Below are 25,956 nucleotides of genomic sequence, written 5' to 3'. Positions count from 1 at the left end.
AAGTGATCACTAAAAATAAAATAGTAATTAAATTAAATCAGTAATGTTTATACGAAACTAATTGGCAGAGTTAGATCATTGACGAATCCAAGTTGAAGATTCAAACTACTCAGGGTAGACACATAAGGTGACTCCAACCCACCTCTACCATTGATAATCATCAGTACTCATGACATTATTGATATTAAAGAACATGACAATTAATCACCATAATTTTTATATTAATAAATGAAGTGCATTATGTTTTCCTATTGCTTTCAATATTTTCACGAACCCTCGTACTCATACCCCGAGAGATATTTATTATTATTAAAAAAACAAATAGTAACTCTCTCTCCCTATATATTTAATTTAATTTTATACTTTTGAGTTACTTTAGTGAACTGTGTGATAAAATGTACATTAATGATTTCCTTTGTCGTAATTCTTTTTTTGCTCTAGTGCTTAACTTTTATGTATACAATTAACTTACTCGATAAACAATTAGTTAGTTATTTGCTCAAACATGGTTATTAAAGCAAACAAAATATAAAATCAATATAGGAATAACGCAGGTGTATTATTAATGTTGCCAAGAGGCAAATCTATCCAACTTCAATTGAAACAAATTTATCCGTGTGCACAGGAAAATGGATGTTTTTGCAGATCGTTCCTGTGAAGTGTTATTATTATATCGCGTGGTTTAACAAAAATTGTGGTTGTACAAGTAAAATATATAGACGCAAAAATAACATGTGTAAAGTGATGTGCCTTGAATAATATGATAATACGTGAACAACGGCACTTTGCATTTTTCTATGGATCCTAGCGGTCGTTAGTTATTTCATTAAACATTCTGGTGATTTTAGCGCGTAAGAAAACAATTGTGAATAAAAATAATATTATACTATCTTTGAAAAAACGATTCAACTTCATAATAAAAAGTTTCTATTAAACTTTAGACTTTTAAATGATTATACTTATTCAAAAACTTTTGTTCTTTGTTACAATACGGTCAAATTGAAAAGCATTATGTGAGTGTTTAAGTAGAATTTAACTGTAGTTTTTAAGTGCTATTAATTGTATCTTGGGAAAATATAGTGTTAGGAAGTCAATAATATTATTTTTGACCGACTTAATAAATCATAAAGATTGCTATTCAATAAAATTGACTTTTATTTATAATACAAAAAATTTAATGAAAAACTGTTGTTATTATTTCGTTTTAATTAAATTCATATAAGACTTCATTTAGTCAGAAGTTTTTGAATTTCCTGAATGAAAAATTTTAAAGTATTTATGGTACTATTGAATGGACAGCATATGATAAAAATAATGATTATGATTATTATTTAAATATTTATGTGTAAAGTTTGAGACCTCTTCATGAATTATTTAAGTTTGGTAAATGAATTTTTAATCTTTAACTCTCATCAATATTCATTTCTAAAATATATTAATTTTATGTAATTCGTTCATAATAGTTATTATTAAATGTAAATCAACTTTATAAAGTTGTACGTAACATTTTTTATATATTTATATATGTAATTTAATTGACTGAATTTTAATTTATAATACAGTTTAATTAATATTTAAATTATAATTAAACAAATTTTTTGAATATATTTATATTTTATTTATTTATTTTATAAAAACAAATAAGGACACACATAAATAGTAAATGAAATCTCAGAAACTCTTGTGTAATCCTACGTCAGATTGTGATATTAAAAAATTCTGCTTGCGTCTAGTAAATATTTGTCTATTCACATACTCTCTTCTAAAATAATGTTGACTTACTGAAAGTTGTGATTAAGGTGGTATCTAAAACCAATTTTCAACTAAGCCTAAAAATAAACTTTACAAAACAAAAAAATTATTTTTATTTTTATAAAACTGTCTTAGTTGGTTTCAATACAAAATTATTTATGAAGAAATATCAAATGAATTCGATGAAAGTTCAGTTGGAATTCATTGAACTATTCTGTAGTTTTAATGGGTTAGTTTAATTTAGGTGTTTACTGAATTTTCAAGAACACCAAACAATTTTAATTATTATTCCTTTGTTGAAATAAATTTATGATTTATGATCACAAGCCAACAGCGAACTTTAAACAATTTAAAAATTGAACAATAATTAAAAATTATTATTACTTTATTCTATGACTTTTTTTTTAATAGTAGGTACTGAATAAAATAAAATAATTTTTGAAATATTAAACAAATTAATTATTTTCAGTTTTTTTTTCATATTATTTGTAGCAGTTTGGGCTTTTAATTTTATTTAAAAACCAAACTACATAAAAATATTTTTCATACTATACATTTTTAATGAATTATTTATTTGTTTAGAAATATATTAGAACCCTTCATGTTTTAACCTGACATAATAAGTGTCAAACTATCTAACATCTAAATTATTGATGTTGAAAAAGTTTAATAGTATACTGATTGCAATTTCCTTAATTTGTATTTCATTTGATACCGATCGAAATTTCTGTTATCTTTATACGTCTGTAAATATTTACTATAAAAATAAGCTTTAAAGCTAAATATTTTTATATTTAATTTTCCAAACAATAGTTTTAAGTTGTGTGTAGATACTCTCATATTTTATTTATGAAATCCTTGTCTTTTATACTTATACAATTTGATAAAAAATATTTTTGTCATTGTTACTGTACTTGACTTATTATTGTTACTTTTTTGTTGTAGTTTACCTGCTATCGCCGCCACTATTAAAACTAACAATAAAACAATGTCAACGATCCGTGAGCTCTCCCACCCTAGCCCCCTGAGAATCAACGTTCCGAGATCGATTTTTCTCGTGTTTATCAAGTATAGTTTATATAACCTATCATGATTTTGAGGTGCATCTTCTGTTCATTTGTAGATATAATTTTACGTTAAAAATTATATATTATGTATATTAATTGGAATCTTCTCTAGAATCAAAGATATAATAATAATTTCATTTTTTGAATATTTCCAACCGGTTTATTGGTTCTTGACTTAACTATTCAAAACATTTAAACAGTTCAATTAATCCTTCCAGAAAAGACAATAAAATGAATTACATGCAAAATTAGCAATATTACACATTTAATTATACATTGTACATCTTAAAATTTCTTTTGAAAATTAAGTTTAATCATACGGTTCCAACAATTTTTACTTTAAGTTTATTCTATAAATGATTTTTGCATAGTAACACTTTAAAGTTATTGGTAAACAGATTTTAATTTTTATTATATTCTGTTAGTTTGTAGACAGCAAATTAAATTATACATTATCTGTTGTATTCAATTTTTATCATTATTGAGATTTTTTTTACATAAACTAATATATATGTAATTTCGATGTTTGATTCATCATTGATATTATTAATTTCATATTATTAAATTTCAAATGATAGCATAACTATATATAGTACAAATGAACAGTTTCTATGGGAAAAATTGTTCCCTATAGAAACAGTCATTAACATGAAATATTTTCTCCTGGAAAACAATACGTTTAATATTATTTTTTTATTTATTTAGTAACGCTTGATAATAAATGCAATTGATCTCTTGGTGATTCGCAGCATATTAAAATTAAATTTTACAAATTTAAATTTTGAGTAATATTTGAAAGATACTAATGACATTTGAAATGTTTAAAGAATGAAATGCATTTTTTTGTTTTGTAATTATATTTCAAGAATTTCAATGCACATTATTATTATTTGTATACTTGGAATTCATGTAATTTTACTTAAATATTTTGTAATGAAACCGAGTTCAATAAGTGGTTAAGTCAAATTTAAATGGTTTATAAATAATAATATCTTGAGAAATACAAAAAATAATTTTTTCTTAAATAAATATAAATAATAAGACTAATAGTCTTATGAAATAGTTACTTGGAAAACTTCCGGTCGATTTTTAATTTATATATTTTTAGGTAATGTTTTTCTTAATTTTATTAAGTTTGGCTATTTTAAATTGATTTTATAAGTTAAAATAAATCACTGTTACTATAAAATATTGTAATAAATATTCATATGTTCACATTTCTAAGAGAAAGCTATTTGAAATGAATTTATTGCGAAATATTTAATTATTAATTAATAGTGTGCAAAAACTACATTATAAAACATTAACACTGTAATAATGCATTTTTAGTTACAGTTCGACGCTCTAATAACTTATCAATTACACGTCAAGTTTTATATTGGAACCCCAATAATGTAAAGAAAGTATCGCGGTTGCTATTTGTTTTCTTAAAGATGAGTATCTACACAAAATACGGTATACTTATTATATGGGTTCAATTGATTTAAAAGCTCAAACACTGGCAACCAAAAAGAGAATTATTTTTATTTTATAGGAACTTAATATAAAAAAAAAAAAACAACATTTCATATTGATCCTAAATAGTAATATCTACAACGTAATGGTCTCTGTAAATATACTCAAAGCCGTTTTGTACTTATCAGACACTAATATTAAATACGTTATGTAAGAATACAGAACCATATTGCTTGCAATAAAATACTAAGCTGTGCTTATTTGCATTTTATATAATCCTTACAAGCGCGTCCATGTTTACAATATTTGTTCTTCAACAATTGCAAAGTAACCTTTTGTATAAATTGTTATTATTTTAGAATAAAGAATATATTAAGTATTGTTTGTTTTGTATTTAAATTTTCAAATATTGTATTGTATACTGAATGTATACTTATAATGTATATTGTAAATTTTTATTTCATTTAAATGTTTATCGTGAATGATGTAAATTTGACATTTTTAATTTAATTAATGCTGCTGATTAAAAAAATTAACCATTGTCTGATATCATAAACAAAATGAACTTTTAATTTGAAGTAATGATTATTTTATTATTCTCCATTCATTTAATTGTTAAAATTAATGTGTTTGTAATTTTCAGAAAATGCTAATTATAAAACGTGATTTTCTATTGTTTCAAACAACTCGATTATAATTTCATGTGTAATATTTCAATAGGATAGCAGATAGCTATTACTGCTATTCGCTAATCTGCTATTTTTATCAATAGACATTTATGGTCTTCATTTCTCCTCCCGCCTAGGTATAAAAATGTTAATAACTTCTGAAATGTAGGTCCAAAAGTTGCTATCGACTAGTAATTTTCTTAATTACACCATCTCCAATGTTAACGTAACGAACTCGATGAAAAAATAAAACTTTAGTTTAAATAATTAAATTATGATGATTAAAATTTGATTAAAATCTACCAAAGTCAGTTACCATATTGTTTTTAGTGGCGACTGATTCCATATGGGGGAGGGGTATTTTCCTCATCATCATTCTTTGTCACGCATCTGAGCAAAATCAATAGTATGTTAATAAAATAGCAATGTAACACTTAGAAATATACTTAACGTTGTGTATTTATTCATAAATTTTTACATATTTATATTCAAATTTTACTTTCTCTTTTTCTGATATATAATAAATGTCTGTTAAATAATGAATATCTGTATACTTAATTTGATAAGTACCAATGTTGAAGCGACGAAATTTTAAGCTAAAACCAATTTATTGATTTCAATTTACGATAGAAGTGCATAAAGTAAATAAAACTCAATCAAGATATAATTTATATTCAGTATAAGTTTCTAATAATATGTAATTTATATAGTCGATCAATAAATTCAACCGTTTCATTGTTGTGTAGGTGTCATATAAAGAGTGGCTATCGCTCAGTTTACCAAAATAAATCCTTTACTCATAGTTTGTCTGATGTTTAAAATGTGGGAGTATACACTACGAAATTAAAAAAGGGAAATAATTATTTTCATATAAATTTTTGCAAAAGATTAGAAATATAATCATGTTTGCTGAAATAAATATAGTATTACAAAAAGAAAAAACCGTTTTTTTTGCTACATCCTTATTAAAATCATTTTGTCAGTTTAAAATAACAAAATAAACTTGTTTTTTTTATTAAAAAACTATTTCTAACTCATGTAAATTGATAAAATTTAATATTTTTTAAGTAACAAGATTAATCTATATTTTTTTGAACGCACAGATATTTTTTTACTATTTTGTCAACATTTTTAAAAACATTTATAATAAGAATATTGAATTACTACTATTTAGAGAAATTCGCAGATTATTTTCAGCTATAGCATTAAGTGACCCTCTTTTAGTGGAGTACTCAGTATTTTTAACGATGCGTGTCAATAATAACAAAAAATAATAATTTAGTAACGTTTATTTTAATGAATTTTTTATCTAAACTATTGGTTTAACATGGCCAACGGAGAGAATTTAGCCCCGTTGGCCATCCTGGATATGTCACTATCCTCCTCTATGTAAACGATTGTAAATTTTGATAAACGATGACATTTTAGACTAATTAACATGGCGTTGTTTAACGGACGTTAAACATCAGTGTACACATTCGTTTTCAGTTGTGATCTAATCTAATGAACGCGATGCTGTTCGATAAGTATGCACGTTATTGTGTCTCTACGTAGGAATACGGATGTTCTCAACAAGGTCAATGGGTCACGCACAGTGTCGGCTGCTGCAAAGGGGTATGTGTGAAATATTCAAGAAGGTTGTATGATAATCAGGATTGTACACTACATAATACATTGTGTGCAACGGTAAACCCAACCGGTTTCATGAATGGCTCCATGCTGCTCGTAATCTTTGTCAAGGGCCGCATACTACGTTTGTAAGTTTGATATTGTACTTGAACGTGCTGCACCGTTGTCGTCACCGCCATCTTGAATTGGACAATAAAATCCTACTGACAGCCTATTTGACGTTTCTTATACGAACCATTATTAGTTTTTCTCCTTGCGTTCATTTCGGCGCTGTAGTCAGGCAGTGGTTATACAATTGTACTACAACTTCCTTTTACGTACATATTCCTTTTATTACATTTAACTACTTATTAATACTCGTCGCATTAAACTTTTACAATTTTTTTACCCGTTCCTTTAGAGTAACTGCGATAATAATACCCGTAAAATGTCGGCAAGTGCTTGATATTAACCACATAGATACGTGTGATAAATCTACTTTCGAAGGATTCCTTCACCAGCGGCGTAAACCACATAATAATGTTCTAATAACACTGTGGTGTTATTATCACTTTATGTTTCCTGAATCTATCATTAGCCATAAATATTAACTATGGTCAATGTGCAATAATTTTTTGAACAAAAAAAAAACACAAGTTGCCATTGTGCACAAGGATTTTTTAATCAAAGCATGTATTTCAAGGATTTACTTAGTCTCGTTGTGTTCTATAGTAATCGTTGGGCCAAAACTTTAGAGGTAATATAACAACGCGCAAAAGTCTAGGATTTTGGAAGTTTACAAAAGGCATTTTACCAACTAAAAGTCAAGTTACAAGACGCCCACATTACAAAATTTCTATTCTAGGGTTTTATAGCGCAAAATGAGAGTTGCGTGTCCTGTAAAGATTCTTATCTTTTTAGGACACTCAAGTTTTTACCACATATAATCTATACATCATTCACTAAACAAAATAAATTTAGTATTAACAGAATTAAATTTTAATGATTGAAGGAAGGAGTCGTGTAAATAACAAATATTTCGAAGAATCTTTGATAAAATATATTTTACAGTAATTTATTTGCAATTTTTTCATAATATTTAAGACTAAATCTTATGAGTTTAACTAAACAAGAAATGATTGAATTTACAAAAACTATACTATTGTTTTTGAGTATTTCTATTGTAATTCGATCATAACATGAAATGTACAATACAATAGAAGAACGCTATAATTACTGCGATTAGTCTCCTTCGGAATTTATTATTATAATACGATTTAAATATACGAACTCAATGGTCGACACTCCTTTAACAACATAAAACAGTACACCCATGTGTCAATTGTTAAAAAAATGTAGTCTTACATTCTAACGTTTTAAACAACAATAGAATTATTTAATTTTTAAACAGTTATGAATATTTGGTACAATTACAAAGTAAGATTTATTAATTTCTTAAGCGTAAAAACAAAAAACAAAATAAATTTTATAATCACAAAAATGAGTTATTGAGAATTTTTAAAATTTTATAGTGAAAAATATGTATCTTTTATTTACCGAAAATTGCATATTATTTACAGTTGAGTCAACTTAAATTATGGTTATAATTTAGAATTAAAGTTATATTTTTAATGTAGGACTAATTTTATTGTGTATAATAGTAAAGATTTATTCGACTTTTATATTACATATATATTTTAAACTAGTATACAAGTTTGTATTTTTGTATTAAGATTGCAAAAATATAATATAGTCGCTATTGAACTGATCTGACGTTATGCGCCCAATGATTTTATTCACTATAGCGTGAAGGTATGTTATGTTGCAAAATGCGCCTGTTTGGTTGCATTATATTTGTTTACAATTTTGTTGGAATTTCATCATAATTTACTGTATCCATTATTCAGTACTGATTATAATAAAAAAACGTTAATCATGTGTTTAAAAAATATGTTAAGTTTTTTAAATTAAAATATTTGAATATTTCATCTTCATCATTTATCGTAAAAAATGTTGTATACATTATTTTTTCTTACAAAATACCATAACTTTTTATTAAACTTCGGTTTTATATTATACAAAAATATCTAATTAATTTTCTATATCTCAATTGAATTGTTGACTTATCCAGAGGTGGTCCTAGACATTTTTCGTGGGGATGTATGTTAACTCAATATGCCAAGGTTGGTAATTTTATATTATAATCATATATTTAAATAAAATATCAACTAAAGTATGACATGACGCTAAGCTTCATGTATAAAATTAATTATTTTTCTTTTCACTTTAAAAAATAATCGCTCTAGACCTCCATAAAGATCTGCTTTGAACTTAAGAAACAATTATTTTTTAATTTAGAGAATATATGATTTCTAAAAATTAATTTTGATTGGTATATCAAGTTAAGATGAAAAAAATATAGTATCAATATATTTTGTTAAGATATACAATATCAAATTGATACGTCAGACATTTTTTTAACATGTATGATTTAAAATAATGTTCTCGTAGTGATCATTTAAGTAAATATTGTTTGTTTGGCAAATAGCTATTAATAGCGAATTGTGCGTAAATGGTTGTTGGAAATTTTCAAAGGTTAAAAACAATTGATTTTATAAATATTGTTATACATTTTGGCTGTAATCAATAGCTTAATGTAAAAATCGAGATTACGATTATAAATTTTCGTTATGTATTATTCATACATTCAACAATATCGAGTCACGCATGCATCTACTAACTTATACAGAAACAGGCATTTATTTAAACATGCAGTAGGTTTTGGTAGAAGGGTTTTTTTATTTAGACCTCCTTTTCAGTTGAAAAGAAGGGACTTGGTAAACATGTGGAGAATTGATAATGTTTTTAGTGTTTTTTATACATTACTCTGCTGTATAAATAAGTATGAAGAATATGTAAGTATGCCTTAGAAACATTGTAATTCTGGTGACTGCGTTTATTTAAGTTCTGGACCTTAATCTCCAATGAATGAGTATGCAATTACGCAACCCTGTAGATGAAAATTTTCAAGTATTCCCTTGTGAAGAGTGATTCTTTTAACTCTAACTATTCGATTTCTCTTAAAATATTTATTATTTTAAGAAAATTATTTTGTAATTTTTTAGTTTAATATATTTCTTGAGTTGTTAATTACTTTTTTAATTGAACCTTTATATCTTATAAGGGTGTCAATTTTATTTTTTTAATGGTATTAACTTTTAAAATACTGATTCAAAAGTTGTTATCGACCAGTATTTTCTTATTTAGATCACTTTTTATAATTTAAAGTTGATTAAATATGTATGTTGCCATTAAAAAAGTATTTAAGAATTGGATAATCAAGAAATATATTAATCTAATAAATTACAAAATAATTTTCTTAAATTTATAATTATTTTATGAGAAAACGAATAACTACTGTTAATAAAAAAATAACTTATTGAAACAAATCAAGTTGCAATTAAAAGATTAACTATTAATATTTAATTAAAATATACTCATAACAGACTAGTGAAGACGATTCGCCTAGTTTTCGAAAAGTTAGTTCAATGTAAAAGTATTAATAGAAAATGAAAAGATTTCTACCCAAATACCCAAATAGCAAATTTTAAAAGTAATGTTATAAAAACATTATTAAAAAAAAAAATGTTGTTAGAGTAGATACGATTTGTGATCTGTTAAGCAAAATCTGTCCAATAAGTTCGTAGTATTCATAAGGATAGAAAAAACTAAAACCTTTTCAATTACACATTGAATTTGAAAATAGATCAATTATATTTTCTACAAATTATAATAAGGTTAGAAATAATATAAATACTGGAATTTTAAAGCTATAATCGTCGAATTTAATTCATTGTCAAAGGAGTTTGCTATATATTTCTATCATAGCAAAGAAGTTCTTTAAAGTAAGTATTTGAAATTTAACCTTATAAAAAATACAGTTGCTGTTTGGATACATATTACAAAATTTGAGTTACATCTATTCTAGTCACGAGAATCAAATAGAGTGGAAGATGAATTAATTTTGAGTACTTTTTTGAGCAAAAAATATCTTAATGACACATTCAATAAAGTGTTTATAAACTGAAAAGTTTTTTGGAGAAGAGAGAATATTCAGTGAAACTTGTTAAATTCAACTAACGAGGAATGACGGTCATGTGATCAAATATAATTTTCTAGTCCGTACAATAACCTCATAATACATTTGAAAATGATTTTAAGTATTGTTATGTTTCTANACATTCAATAAAGTATTTATAAACTGAAAAGTTTTTTGGAGAAGAGAGAATATTCAGTGAAACTTGTTAAATTCAACTAACGAGGAATGACGGCCATGTGATCAAATATAATTTTCTAGTCCGTACAATAACCTCATAATACATTTGAAAATGATTTTAAGTATTGTTATGTTTCTAAAAAAGATCTAAAAGGAAAGATGATTTTGAAGTTAATCGATTCTCGTCAGTTCTTGTAGAAAGTCAAACCTTGGAAACAATATATTAATGGTATCTGGTTTTAATATGGTGATCATTATAAACTTTATGATTGATTGAACATAGTTCTTAGTGTCAAATCAACCAACTATAACGAGTATTTTTAGTTTGTTTGCAGATTATGGATTATACATAGACCATAAAAAATTGAATTTTCTGATAAGGAAAGAATCATTTTAGCATTTCGCGAACAAATTGTTTTGATACGTTCCCTTGAAAGTAATAGGCTTGCGTAGAAAACCGGATATTAAATTTGTCTCGCCGCCAGTTTATTCTAACTGGAATTCCATTTTGGTAGTAAAAATAATTTTTTTCTTTTCTAATAATTTTCTAAGAATTTGAAACTAGACGTGAAGTTAATTAAAATCTCATCAAAGAAATATTGGATTAACGATGATGTATTTTTTTTTTTATTAAATTTACTTGATTTTAAATAAACGCCTAAAATCTCAAAAGTTGGTTTTGTATAATTCAGAGAAGTAATACATCAGTTTATTGTTTCGTTTCGTATCTATCTCTTATAAATATAGGTCATGTCTAAGATAAAGGGAAATCATTAATGATTGAAAAAAAATGTATCTTATATTGTATTCTACAGACCATAAACAATGTAGTATTAGAAATTTCGTCTTCGTTAATGTCATAATAAAGCAGTTGGCTGCATAATATGCTTTCATTAGTATTAAAAAATAAATAAATTGTCCAAGTGATGTTTATCTATTTAAAAATCAAATAAAAATAGTCGAAAAGAGATTAACAGATATTCATGAATCAATTATTTATTTGTATAATTTATTAAATTATAATTGGATAAAATTAAGAATGGTAAAAAACTTCAAAATAATTTTCTAGATAACACATCATAGCTATAAAGTAGTTACAAAAAGTTGTATTTACTTAGTAGAATGCAATTTGCTTACATAGTTACCGTTAATATTTATAAATGTTAAGCATTTTTCTTGTACCTGAATAACTGATGCAATTCATTTATTAAGGCTCTTTTCACGTGCAATATCTCATTATTTATGAAATTTAATTGAAGGTACAGTGTGGTACCAATTACCATTTATCAGCTATAGGGCCACGGTGGAATAATACATTAGATTTACAAGTGTACTAGTATATCTACTATAGATTTTATAGAAACATTATTATAAATATGTTAAGGTTCTGCTATAAAGTTTTACAAAACTTAAGAGAAAAATCCGTTATTCCGTTTTCACACGCAGTAGATATAATTTATAGGTTATTGTATGGTTGCAATAAACAAATGCGGTTAATTGTATGTAATTGACAACCTGAAAAAATTTAATAGCTTGTCTTTGCTCTAAGCGTACGTATATATCAAGTTTAGTTTAGTGCAATCAGTACTTATTGTGGCAATGTGGTTTTCTGTTATAAATAAAAATTAAATTCGCTATTAAATATATGTTAAACTTACATGTTGGACGTTTCTATGTTGGCAGCCATTTGAGGTGACCAAACCCCACGATGTTTGTGCCGAATTTTCAAGCATAACACATTCATCCTAGTACATATTTTTGACAATTAATTAAAATAACACAATTATGATCGGATAATTTTTTTCAAAATTTATCAATATGAATGAATATCTTAGCGTGTCAAATGGTATTTTATAAATACTATATTTTAGTATATAGTGCAACGTCTCTGCTGTAAACCACTAAATCATTTATCACACCTCTAACTATTTTAACACTTTTTAAGAAATATTAAGAAGATAAAATCCTGAGCAAAACAGATAGGGCAGGCTTAAAAAGAAAAATAAGTAATTACAAAGTATTTTTGCCAAAAATCTTTAAAAGTTTAAGTTCTTAATAATTATTTATATTGTAAAATTATCTCATATTTGAAATAGTGTTTTTTTTTTAATGGCGGTAGATTCTAGAATGCATATGAAAATAAAGTTATTCACCGTTGTAATAATAAAAAATCATTAGAGTAGCTGATCTTAAAATTTTCAAATAAAACACGAAATAAAATTTTATTTATTTAAAGTTATCAAATATTTATTTATTAAAAATGCAGATTTTTATTAGCTTAACGATATAATATTCAATTGAAAAAGATGAAAAAAAGTTTCTGATCGTTGAATAGCTATGATAAAGGAATAATTTTAAATAATATCAAAACAATCATAATAAAAAAATGCATAGTATATATTTTTTATTTATTGTTTTGTTTATGTTAATAAACATATACATTATTTTTGTAAACTGTACAGAGTGAATCTTTAAGTATAAGATGCTAATTTTATAAAAAATTATTGTCGAGTGACCGATGCATAGCGACTTGAACATTTTTTATTGATAAGTATCATAATTAATGGGAAATTATCGCTACCAAAATGATCACCAAATTAATAATACATTTACATACTATTTTTTGAGCACTAATGGTTTATTAGATAATAATTTTCTTTTGGTTTTAAAATGTAAATATTTTTATATTGATTGACTAATTTTATTGACCAAAATTTGCAATAAATTATAAATTAATTAATTTATAATTAATAAATCATGCGTTTTTTCACGTTGTGAAACTGAGTTAAATGTTGAAAAAAAAGTTGATGTACATGATATTTATACTGATTATTATTTTTAAAACATCTAACGCATAAATCGTAATGTTGACGGCATGTGCTATTATGGATTGCACTTATAATAAAAAGAAACATCACTTATTGCCTGCGAGACTTTTTATTTCTCTTTGATAATATCACTTCGAATAAGAATTACATATACAACCTGTGGCAATTATCCGCTGGGGAATAGTTTACTATGAATCTTATTGTTTTCACTATTAACTTGTATTGAAACCGAGACTACGTGTGACTTTTGTTAATGTCCTACAAGACTTAATATTATTGTATTTTGTGATTTAAATTATTAATATTTAGTTGTATGTGAATGGATTATAATATATTTTTCAGTAAAAAAAATTATATTTTCCAGTAATTTTCATGCCTTAATCAAGTTCACTTTGACTCTCGATTACAAAAAGTTAAATTAGGTCAAACCATAATCAAACGACTTGATGAATAAATCCAAACACGATCCCCAAATAAGTTAGTTTAGATATTTCAAGTTTGAAAATCAACCGAGTACCTTAGTACACTTTGATTTAGATAAAATTTTGTAGTGTTCATCGAGTTTTATAAATAATGTTTATGCAGATTAAATATTATCAAATAAGACTTTCCATAAACTTAAAAAAAATTTGGTTAGTTCATTGAAAAAATTATTTAATCATTTCATTTGAGTAAATTGTATTTGTTTCTTGACTGTAAACTGATTTCAATAAGAAATTACTTATAAAAAAACTTATAAAAAATGTGAAATAGGAGAAACTAGAATCACTAAAATTGTTTGTCTAATACAACTTTAATATTGTTGTATTGTCGTCTCAATATTTATAATGATATTTCTGAAAATACGAGTTTTCACTAACCCTTTCAACCCCTACCTTGTAAAATAGTATTCATCCACTTATTTTATTGATATTCTTATTCAAAATAAATTATTATTCACCACAGTGAATAATTCACTCTAATTATTAGTCATTTCCGCCATCAAGTATAAATTGTATCAAAATTATTCAGTAGATTTCTTTAATGAACTTTTGATTTTCTTTCAATTAAACTACATTATAGATATTAAATGTTACTTGTATATAAAATTAAGGAAGTAAAATTTGTATAAATTTCAAAAAAACAACAATATTATATTATAGTTAATATCCATACAATAGAAATCATATTCAACCTTAAATAAAATATATTTCATTATTATAACTATTATATTCAAATATTAACCATGAGAATCTCCACCGCGCAATTATAATATAATTATTATATTATAATTATAATATGAAGGTGAAGTTTTAAATATCTATAAATTGCAATTTTATAATAAGTTATAGAAATTTTAGCGTAGAATTATAATAACAGCAGTCGTCGAAATAAAATAAATGTTATCACCTTAATTTAGTATGCACAATTACAGAAGTTTGCGGGTAGAATAAGTTCAAGGCAAACGTCAATAGGCTATCGGCGGAATAGTTGGCGTGTAATTAAACAAAACCGCTATGAATCTAGAATTGTATCGGGTCTTGTCCTGACGAAACGCGTTAAATACAATTTTAGTTGTTTCAGAAAACCATCACAAAAAAATATATCGTCCAGCAGTTACGAATACAATTCGTGTGTACTGATTATTAACGAGGACTTGTATTCACAAATACCGTGTGGTCATTTGTGAGCATATAGACCGCGGCAGTAAAATAGAGGAACCTGTATGACCGGTACGAGACGAGTATCCCGTTCTATGCTTATCGTTCAATTATCTCAGGTATCGTTTCGAAAACACTATCGTGTACTCCCTAGGGCCGAATGCGCGTAACACAATGTTATCGTTATTCATAGGTCGACATAACATGAGTATTATGCACACACGTAGGTATCCATTGCAGAGGCATTGCATTTTCTTGGTCTTTAAAGCCATAAAAATTGGTTTTCGGATTCGAAAAGACGGCGCGTAAAAAGGATTTGTCACCGAGATGGTTCCACTCGAGTATTTCAACGTGCATCTATTACAAATTAAAGGATTTCATTATAACTATCGGGTTTCGATTTTCAAACGGGAAAACACTTGGTATCGAGGGAAAAACAGTATTTGTAAACTATTTGAGTTGACACGTCTATTGAAATTTACAAGTGTTACTACACTCGGGTAGACACTACTCAAACAGGTGTGTTGTTCGATTGTTTTTTATCGCGGTAAACCTTTGGATTTCATGTGACATCTGTTGCATCGGTTGTCGATACACTCACAGCGACACGAGTGCCGGACAATGTTATGTTCGTAAACTTAAAACTCACTTGGTTCAAATTGTTTGACCGCTTAACGTCGTTAATCCAATAGGGTCACGACGACGAGGCCGATCTATAAATATTTATAGTTTACTCAATAATTCTATACACTGGTGGAAAATGTGAAATTTCCGATTAAAATTTAAAACACTGCACGCGACCACCACAAGAAGAACGCAAAAGAACGCGCGCGGTCAGTAAACGGCAACGATTGAGTAGCGAGTCCCACCGAACAGTGTCCGAGTGTCTTGCCGCGTGCAGTCGTCGCCGCAGTAAAGTTGCCTGATTGATCTCGAGTATGGAGGTGATGGACGCGTAAAAAACGGTTGTTTACGAGATGAGGCTGCGTTTACCCGCCTCATACCCGAAATCATGATCACGTGTAACGTGCCGTTTCAATTAGCAATGTGTCCTCTAGGTCTGCTAGCAAATAGAAACGCAAAATATTAATAATAATGAACAATGGCTGTTGAGTCAAGTCGTAATCTCAAGGCATTTATAACTATTTAGTTTTATTCTTAAGAGTAGCATTTTGTTTTAACGATTCAATTAATATTTGCTAATTAGAAATGTTAGTTATTATGTTTTTAAAGGAGATTTATTTTAATCTCTCCAGTGTTTGTTTAATGTACTTATTGAATATTAATGAAGTCTTCCATTTGGGTCCATATCAATGAATTGCAATTTAAAATGAGTTTTTCGGTAAAATAAAACTTTTCGATAACATCATTATAATTATTATAACTATGCAATATAATTCAAATAACAAATAAACAAAATTTGATAAATCGTTATCGGGCCCGTCTTTTTAGCTTTAAAAAATATCCGGAGTTGAGTAATTACAATGAATAATTTTGCTAATCTGTGTGAATTTTCAATAATTTTGTACCATAACAATCTGAGTTGTCTACTCGATACGATAAAATATTTTCTATTGGTGCCATCCCTAATGACTTTTATTTGAGACAGTAAATTATCATTTTACAGTGCGTACAATTTTGTCAATTAACGTGCTCGAGTTTAACTTATGATAAAATAGTTGCATACAGATAGACGGTTCAAAAATAATTCGTAACTGTTTGACCTGTCACATTGAACAAAATAGTTACAAGATATTTTATTGAATTTATAGGTATAAAGTTTAGTAATGTCAGCATTATAATCATCCTTCTCGAAGATTTGTGAACTTTAATGCTATTGAAGAATTGAAAACTACATACAACTATTATCAATGGACATAATTACAGTTATTATAATATATAGTTTTACAAAAAATCTCCAACTAGTATTCATTTATTTTTTTTCGAATAAATTTTTGACCTGTAAATACAATACAACGATACACAAAAAGTCAAACAAAATTTTCTTTAATATTAATCAACTGTTCATAGACGAAGTAAAATTGTACAAGTAAAACATAATACTGCTGGTTTTGAATGTTCGAATAATGGCGTGACTCTTGTAAAAATAACTGATTTGTCAAGATATTTTCAAGTCGAATCCAAAATATTGCAACACGAAAGCGATTAGTCGTGTTATCGTTGCCATCAAAGTTAGACGCCGAAAATATTACATTTGACGATCGCACAAAGAGTACATAAGCACATAATGCTACATCATATTATAAAAAAACGTCGTTGACAATAGATTGAAACGCGCGACTTGAGTTGATTTTCTAAAAAGGGTTCGCTGTACTTATTAGCATTTTTATTAATGGTTAAGAACTCGATATATTTTCGCTAGTTTTTCTCATCCAGCTGCTAAATATTTTTTAATAGTTGATTATTTTGAATTATATCGGTAAAGTTAACAAGATAAACATTGAACTAATATGAAGAGAAAAAATTAAGTATAGCTTTTATCTGTCGTGCAAGATTGTAATTCAACATTTTGATTATTGTCAGTCAAATGTAACGCCTATTTTGATTACCAATCATGGAACTTTATTAGGTCTCTTCATTAGGGCTGCCGAATAAAATCTTCACACGTTTCCTTTCAATAACGTTGCACTATTATTTCCTTTTACTAGTTGTTACTCAAACTGATATATGAAACGGTCGATAGAGGTAATAACTGCTCATTAAAACGTCAAGAGTACCTGCAATTTTTCATCAACTATCCGTCGGAAGCTACACAATCGAATCATTACCTCATGTGAGTTTGTTTAGTACCTCTAGCAAGACAGTTAAATAGAACAAAAAAAATCTAATGCGGAAAGGTCAAATTAATTTAATTTCAAAAATAGAGTTAAAACTTATTGCGTTGTCTAATAAACTCAATAGGCCAGTCTAACGCGTGAGGTGATTCACTTACTATGAACTGCGTTTGTTGACCCCCACAAATTATCCGTGACGAACAAATAAAAGTAATTGTTTGTATAAATAATTATTGATTTCGTGACATTATCAACATTTTTATATCATTCATACTATACAATATGTGTTTATTATACAATAATTGTATATTATAGTTATTTTGTTTAATTGTAATCGTTTATTTATAGTACAGACACACAGTTTTCATTTAACTTTTCAAAGGTTTAATGTAAAAAAAATTCTAACTTTTGCGTTTAATTGAAACGACGTATTAAAATAATTTCTTATTATTTAAATCAAAGAAATATTTCCGGGATGAAAAAATCTAAGTTAAAATAACAAAACACCGACTAATTTATAACATTTTAAACAATATGTGCGTATCATGACTCAGTAACTTTAAAAAGCTTGAATTAACAATTTATCATTTGTTGCTTTTGGTAAACTATCATCAACACAACTAACTATAAGTATTTTGTCGAAAAAAATTACGACCTCAATTAGTTGTTTCCGACCTTGTTTATGTTAGAAAACATACATTCATAATAAAGAATTCCTCATACTCCATTGGGGGTCCAGGATTTACTAATATTCGGCTATGAAACCCGTTACAATAATAAATAGTCAGAAAAAATATAGCTAATCGATTAATTTTTATTCATAATTATTTGCTTCAAAATCAGTTGGGATTTTTTACACCAACTCCAAAAAAAAAAATCGTGTAAAATTATTTTATTGTGTAGCAAATCTTCTTGATCAAACCGATCACATAAATTATAAGTATTATATTATATTTTAAACTCTGTCACATTCGTAGGACGACTTTTTATGATGTAAANTTATATCTTAAACTCTGTCACATTCGTAGGACGACTTTTTATGATGTAAAATATATAATTTATTATTACGGTGCTTCATTATGACGACCCATTGAAATATTTTTTTTGGAGGTATAAAGATTTAGAAATTACTTCTTTCAAAGAACTTAATGATTGGTTAATTTTTGTTTAAAAAAATTCCTTATACTTCTGAATGGAAGTGTATTTTTTACAAAACAGTGAATTATAAATAATGTCAACTTGAACTAATTTTCTAAGAAGTTCTTCTTATACCTCATTTTGAATTTCTCAAGAGCATCAACAGTCGACTTTATTACGATAAGTTACTCTACATTTTAATGCCAAGAATCAATATTTAACTTGAAAAATTAAAATTTGTACGGATTGTAAATTTGTCCATTTTTTAGAACATCATCATCCTTTAACTTTAAAACTTGTTGTGGTCGGCATAAGTAAACTACAGGTTGCTTTGACGATATAGGAGATATGCATTTTGTTCTACAGACTACTCATCTATATTAAATAAGCTTATTTCGATGGGATTCGCTGTCATAAAAAATATAGTACATTGAATGTAATACAACGAATCGTTTCTCGTATTTACTACAGATAAAATATTCGTACGAACTTGTTTTTGTTGTTAGCTTAACAGCTGAATTATTAATTTAAAAATGTACAGCGGAGCAGGGGAAAACTATATAATAAAAATCAACTGATGATTTACAAAGTTCTAGGATCTTTTCCGTTATCTGTTTCTAACTAATTACGTATAGACTTCGGTTTCAATCAAAATATATACAATTATAACGGCTTTATTAAGCATTTACGGATTAATTGTCATGATTTATAATTAGTTCAAATAGTATTTTGTCCAATACCAAGTTTTGGTATTTATGGTGAATGTCTTTTGAAAATTTCTATGATAAGATAAAACTCGCTGAACTCTTAAAACTTTGTACATGTTTAGTGCGTGTAGGTGCCGAATGAAATATTGTCATAGTACTAAATGTTCTACTCAGAAAGTCAAATAAATTTGTTGAAATAGAGTTTAGGCCAAATGTTGTTTCAGTAGATTCCTATCATATTACTTAATTGAAGTAAATGGGAAAACATATTGTGTATTGATCGTAAAAATAGTAGTGACACAAAAGATGTTCTTCGGCATTATACATCATCACTAGTTTTTGGTGAAAAAAATGTGACACGTTTTATCATTAACGATTATTATTATTATAGAGGCACGGAAAAATGCTTAAAAAACGCATGACACTGCGAGGTCGAATGATGTGGCTGCCATCATATATATTGATAAAATATGTAGTTTTGACTAAAGTGCACATAATAACCGAGTTCATAATAACAACACTTGCTCTTATAATTAACGTCTGTTGGCGATTTGCCGTTAATAGCCGGGCGTGTCTGCGCTTACTTGGCCTCTTAGGTACCGGTTTTCGTCAGTCGATGGGTGTTTGGGTGCAATGGTCGACGGGCCGGGTGAACTCGGTACCCGGTTCATGCCAATAAGACGTATGTTCGGCCGGGCGTCGACCGTTGGAAGTATTAATTTTGAGCGCTGAACAGTACACTTGACTCTAATCACGAGCACGGCGCATCATGTGATACAGGGAAATAAATTGCAGAAATTTCGACCACGTCACGTGAGAAACACTGAACTGCCGTGTCCGAGAGCAGCCACGAACGGTCGCGGGGAAAACGGGACGTCAGAGGGAACGCGAAATCCCTGTGGCGTATAATATAATCTCCGAAGATTGCCGGGCGCCGCGCCGACGGGTACGTGTTACCGCGCCAAACGTTTTTCACGCAAGTCCCGCCGCCGCCGCCGCCGTCACCGTATCGTGTTCGGGGCGCTACCAGCGCGGTCCTATGGCGACGGAGTCCGAGGGAGCTGTGCCGAATTCACTACGGCAGAGCTGCGGGTCGAACGCGAAGGGTTCTTTTCGTGGCCCAGTCGCGGGGCGGTAGTGCTAGAACCGTAGTCCGGGTAGTCGGTAGGGCGGTGCCGCTGTCGTGTGCTTTAGGTATTTTTTTTAAATTTGGTTTCGATTAGTTTTCTGTATCTACCGAGTGTGTGCAATATTTTTTTTCCATGTCGCGGTTTCCTTAGAGTTATGTCATCGCCAACGGCCATCCGCGAACCGGCCCCGATGTTGACTAGTTGCTTTGGCCCACGCAAAAACTCTCTGGCTGCATCCGCGTGTTGACTACTGATGATAATGCGAATCGTCTGATTCGGACCGCGGCCCTTAGGCCAAAACGATTTCGTTGCAGTAGCTGAGCCGTTTAATCGTTATTTTTGGACTACAGCCCAACATTTACTTAACACCGGCATAGGTAATTTAGTATTAGATAATAATGGATTTATTAATGCCACACTAAAAATCTAAAGTTCTGTAGGAGTTACTCTTTTGGGGGAAGGGAGTGTCCGAAACATGTGTTATTTATTTTTGGCAGTCTTTTTAAAAGTTTGTGTTTTTCTCTAATACGTAGTCATCGACCCAATGGTTTGTAAATGGTGTAAAGAGATTACAGTAGAAAATATTACAAAACAAATAATATTTTGTCCTTGTCGGTGATATCTATAGTTTATTGTTCCAATTCATTTGTTTTATAGCTAATCCGTTTCAGAAAGGTCCTCCGTAATCAGAAATCCAATCTCATTGTGTAACATTTTGTCGATTTTTTAATATTATAGTTTCAGAAAAATAAAAAAATCGTAATATAAACAGTTTAAATGATTATTTTAGCAGAAAAATATAGAAGTTATGTATTTCTCATAGCAAGTTAAAAGTTCAAAATAATTAATTTTATCGAGCTAAATAATTAGTAATTATAGGTAATTCAAAAAATGATTTTAAAGAAATATTTTTAAATTTAACTTGCTTAATAAAATTAAATATAATTTAACTCCCAATGGAAAAGTCCTAACTAAACAAAGTTTTTAAGTTTCTTATTTTTATGTTTTTAACGATCCATTTTTTTAAACAGACTTGGCAGCTTCCACTAGTTCACTTTTTTATAAACCGTTCTGTGTATTTAAACAAAAATATTGATACTTTTAACATATTTAGGTACCCGTCTTATTAGCTTTGATGTAAAACTAAGAGGGTATTGGTTTTACTATGATGTATTATTATTATAATTAACTTTTTTTGTGCATGTTGCCATTTTTTCTCAGCTTGCATATTTTTTTTTAAATCTAACCATATGTATAAAAATTAGAAATTTATTATCTTAATTATTGAAAATGTTCCAGAATACCTGGATCCTTTGAATGTAATATAAAAAATTATCTAGTCAAGAAAATTACTGGTCGATAACAACCTTTGGACGATTACTATGGAAGTTATTGAAATTGTTACACTTGGGCGGGAAGATTAGTGCGATTAAGATATATCTAATGATATAAATAGTTACCCAGTGCCTCGCTCAAAGTCTACATTTTAAAATCGTTATAATTTCCGAAGTATTGGCCAAAAAGTTACTGAAAATAAAACCAAAATTTATTCTATTAATATTATATTTATTTTGCGAGTAATTGAGTTTTGATAAACCGAACGAGCTCTCTATACCTAAGCGGTCCCTAAAGTTAGCAAAAAAATGCCTATTTCTGTAAAAAAATCAATGTTTTTTATATTGTTTATATATAAAAAAATTAAAGTAGAATATATTTCTACTTTAATTTTTTTTCAATTTTTGGTCGAACAGTGTAAACATATAAAGTAGGGGTTGTATATTATTTAAAAATAAATAATAATATTTGAATGTGATTATATAAATATACATACAAATATATTTTGAGACGATTTTTGCACATGTTAGTGTTTATCTATAAGCATATTAAATGGAGGGGTCTTCACTTCCAAAAAGATATTTTTTAGTTATCAAAGACTTATGATTTATAGAATTGCAATTTCAATTCGTACAAAAATTGTAATCAGTTAACAAATGCTTAAATAATCGATATTTCTTTAAGCATTTTTATTAAAAATTAATTTATAATTTTCCCTTTAATGCCGTTTTTCTAATTATTTTTATCTATTTGTTTTTGAGGCGTCTTATGTGTTATTCGCTTTTATGCTAAAATGACCTGTCTCAATTGCATATGTAATTTATTTTGTTCAAATATACTGTACAAACAATAACACAAATAACAAAAGTCAATGAATCCGAAAACCAAATGGGAGTGAATTACAAAACCACTATTTTTAGAGTAGGAATAAATTTGAACATTGATGAGATAACTTTCTAAAAAACATTGCATTCTCGTTTTATTGATATTTTTTTATAAAAAGCAATATATTGGTATCACAGTGTTTGTAGTTTCAGTAAACTGTTTAAAAGTAAAAATAAACGAATTAACTGTTTTAATTTGTTTATAATATAATATTTGTTTTATTTTATAAATTTATGAACATTTAAATAACGTGAACACCTTACATGGTAATTTGGAAAGTTATTATGATGAGTTTCCATTTGTTGTACCGAGACAATGTAAAAGATTAAGAAATGACTACAGTATCATTAATTTCATGATAAAAAATGTATTTATGTTTTGAACTTAAAAAAATTAGACATACTTGAATGTACTTATAGTAGTATCACAGTTGCACTTTAAGGCGTTTTAGTATCTTCTTATTTAGGTATTTTTATTAAATATCTTTGATGCAAAATATTGTTTATAAATAACACAAAAAGTTAAAATAACAGTTAAGTTAATATTATAGTATGATAATCATTAAAATAAAACTTAAATATTTTTTAAACTAAGGAAACTGAAAATTTTGGTTTACAAAGAAAATTATGTTTAACGACGTTTGGAAGTCAGCAATAGTTTTATTAACTTTTCTATTGAACTTAATTATTAAGTTCAATAGAAAAGTTAATAAAACTGTTATACTTATGCTCAGTGCATTTTCTTTAGAGAACAAAAACCGCACCATTATTGGCTGTCTTTATTCACAAAAAAATAACTCATCCTTATTCATTTTTATAAAACACCCGAGAGCGTCTTTTTTGAGGCTCTAAGAATATATTAAAATAAAACCAGACTTTTTACAAGAGTACTTCAAAGATCTAGATTTTAATGAGATAACATAGTGTTTTGTGAAAATTTTCAGTAAACATTATATCTAAATGATGTAGAGGTGAGTAACAGAATAATTTTCGCTTTTATTTTAATGTTTAAATAAAGAACAACTGTAGTAGTTTAAATCCGAAGAACCATCTGCCTGATTTTATTGATCGGCGACACTAAATGAATTGCTTGGAAAATATATTTCTATAAAAACCAAAGCAAACCTAGTGTTTTTTTATAGTCTAAATTGCTTTTAATTTTAAAGCACTGATCATGGTTGCGTTCACAAAAGTTAACAAAAATGCATAAAAAAAACTTTTTCATTTTATATCTGTTAGATATACTCATTGCCATTACTTAGCTTCCTAATACAGCTGCACCCTGTTAGTCAATAAATAGAAGTCTTTGGCAGCAATAACAATCGTGTATTCAACTGATTTTATAGTTTGTTTAATGGTATTATAATGAATTTACTGTTTGGCACCTTCTTTGGCAATGATATAACACAGTTTCAACCCTGTTAAACAATTCTACTAACTACTTGTGATATTGTAAATTTTATCGTAAACATTATACTTATGAAATCATTGAGTCATTATTAATTAAACGCATTCAGTTTAATTAGAGGTATACAAATTATATATGTACATAGTTAATGAAATGATAAAATGATTGGACTGTTCAACAAATATTGTGTTTAGACCCTTAGTTTAAACTAAGTTTTATCCAAAATTGATATTTTTTATGTATTATTTTAATTGTAATCTCAACAATTATCTTATACAATTGCAAGTTGGAAAAATAATCATGTAATAACATTTCTGGCTTGCATATTTTTGCTAGATGTCATGTAAGAAAAAAAAATACTTCAGTAAACGCAAAGCGAAAATATAATTTTTCTTTTCTTTAAAATAAAGCTTTAAGAAGCTTAAAAATAAACTCAGGAGATATAATTTTACAATATTTATTTTATTATTTCACAAAAGTACGAGTTTATGTTATTTAAACAGTGTTTTTTTTGACCAAATAAAACTATGTAATAACTTAAAAATAAATAAACAATAGTAATAATAAATAATATGATTGTGATATTATAATATATTGACGACGTTATAATGACGTTAAAATTTTTATAGCTATTTGCTTTAGCTTCTTTGTTAATTAACTATTAAATCTGGTATAAACACTAAGTTTAAGATTTAATTTAGTTCCTTGTTATTTTTTAATTTATCAATGAAGGATTTTTAAAGTTCGTCCCTTATATTTTATAAGGATGATATGTTTTCAAATGACATGTATAAATAATTATATTCTCCAATGGATAATGATCTAATTAAGAAAATGGCAGGTTGATAACAACTTTAGTACCATTAACTTGAGAGTTATTGACAAATTTATACCTACGCAAGAGGAAAGGTTGTGAAATATATAATGATGAAAATAAAAGCATCTGTGCTTTACTTCCAGTTATTATTTTAAATTGTTAATAACTTCTGAAATACTGTTTCAAATGGTGTTATCGACTAATCAGTATTTCAATTACGCTGATTTCTATTTTATAAGCTAATTTATTATGTATGTAGTTATATGAAAAATATAGTTGACATCCTTATGAGGTATAAAGGATGAACATATAAAATATTTTATAATAGATGAATGTAGATACATATTTAACCAACAAAAGCCAAAAAAAACTATTAATTTAAAATAATTTGAGTGTTTAGTATTAAAAAAATCATCCATACAGACAAATTTCATTATTTTAATATTTTA

General features: G+C 27.3%; 2 protein-coding genes across 6 annotated transcripts in view; one reads left to right on the top strand and one right to left on the bottom strand.

Moving 5' to 3' along the window:
• LOC126902353 (uncharacterized) overlaps nt 1–16,126 on the bottom strand; it is an 85,006-nt gene extending 68,880 nt beyond the window's left edge. For all 3 annotated transcript variants that reach the window (XM_050679511.1, XM_050679518.1, XM_050679512.1), the window contains exons 1-2: nt 15,944–16,126; nt 12,485–12,571 (exon numbers count right to left, since the gene is read on the bottom strand). In XM_050679511.1, coding sequence (XP_050535468.1) covers nt 12,485–12,570 — 86 coding nt within the window. In that variant the 5' untranslated portion in view covers nt 12,571; nt 15,944–16,126. The remainder of the gene's footprint in view (nt 1–12,484; nt 12,572–15,943) is intronic.
• Nucleotides 16,127–21,011: 4,885 nt separating this feature from the next.
• The window catches only part of LOC126902354 (probable cationic amino acid transporter), a 47,269-nt gene continuing 42,324 nt past the window's right edge, over nt 21,012–25,956 (top strand). For 2 of the 3 annotated variants that reach the window (XM_050679521.1, XM_050679520.1), the window contains exon 1: nt 21,012–21,440. The gene's annotated coding sequence lies outside the window, so the exon portion shown is untranslated. The remainder of the gene's footprint in view (nt 21,441–25,956) is intronic. The other variant, XM_050679519.1, reaches the window with a different exon arrangement.

The sequence above is a fragment of the Daktulosphaira vitifoliae genome, unplaced genomic scaffold, assembly GCF_025091365.1.
Source record: "Daktulosphaira vitifoliae isolate Bord-2020 unplaced genomic scaffold, ASM2509136v1 Scaffold_3, whole genome shotgun sequence".
In the NCBI taxonomy this organism is placed as follows: Eukaryota; Metazoa; Arthropoda; class Insecta; order Hemiptera; family Phylloxeridae; genus Daktulosphaira; species Daktulosphaira vitifoliae.
Note: the sequence above shows the minus strand (reverse complement) of the source record. Positions and strands in the feature narration are given on the sequence as shown.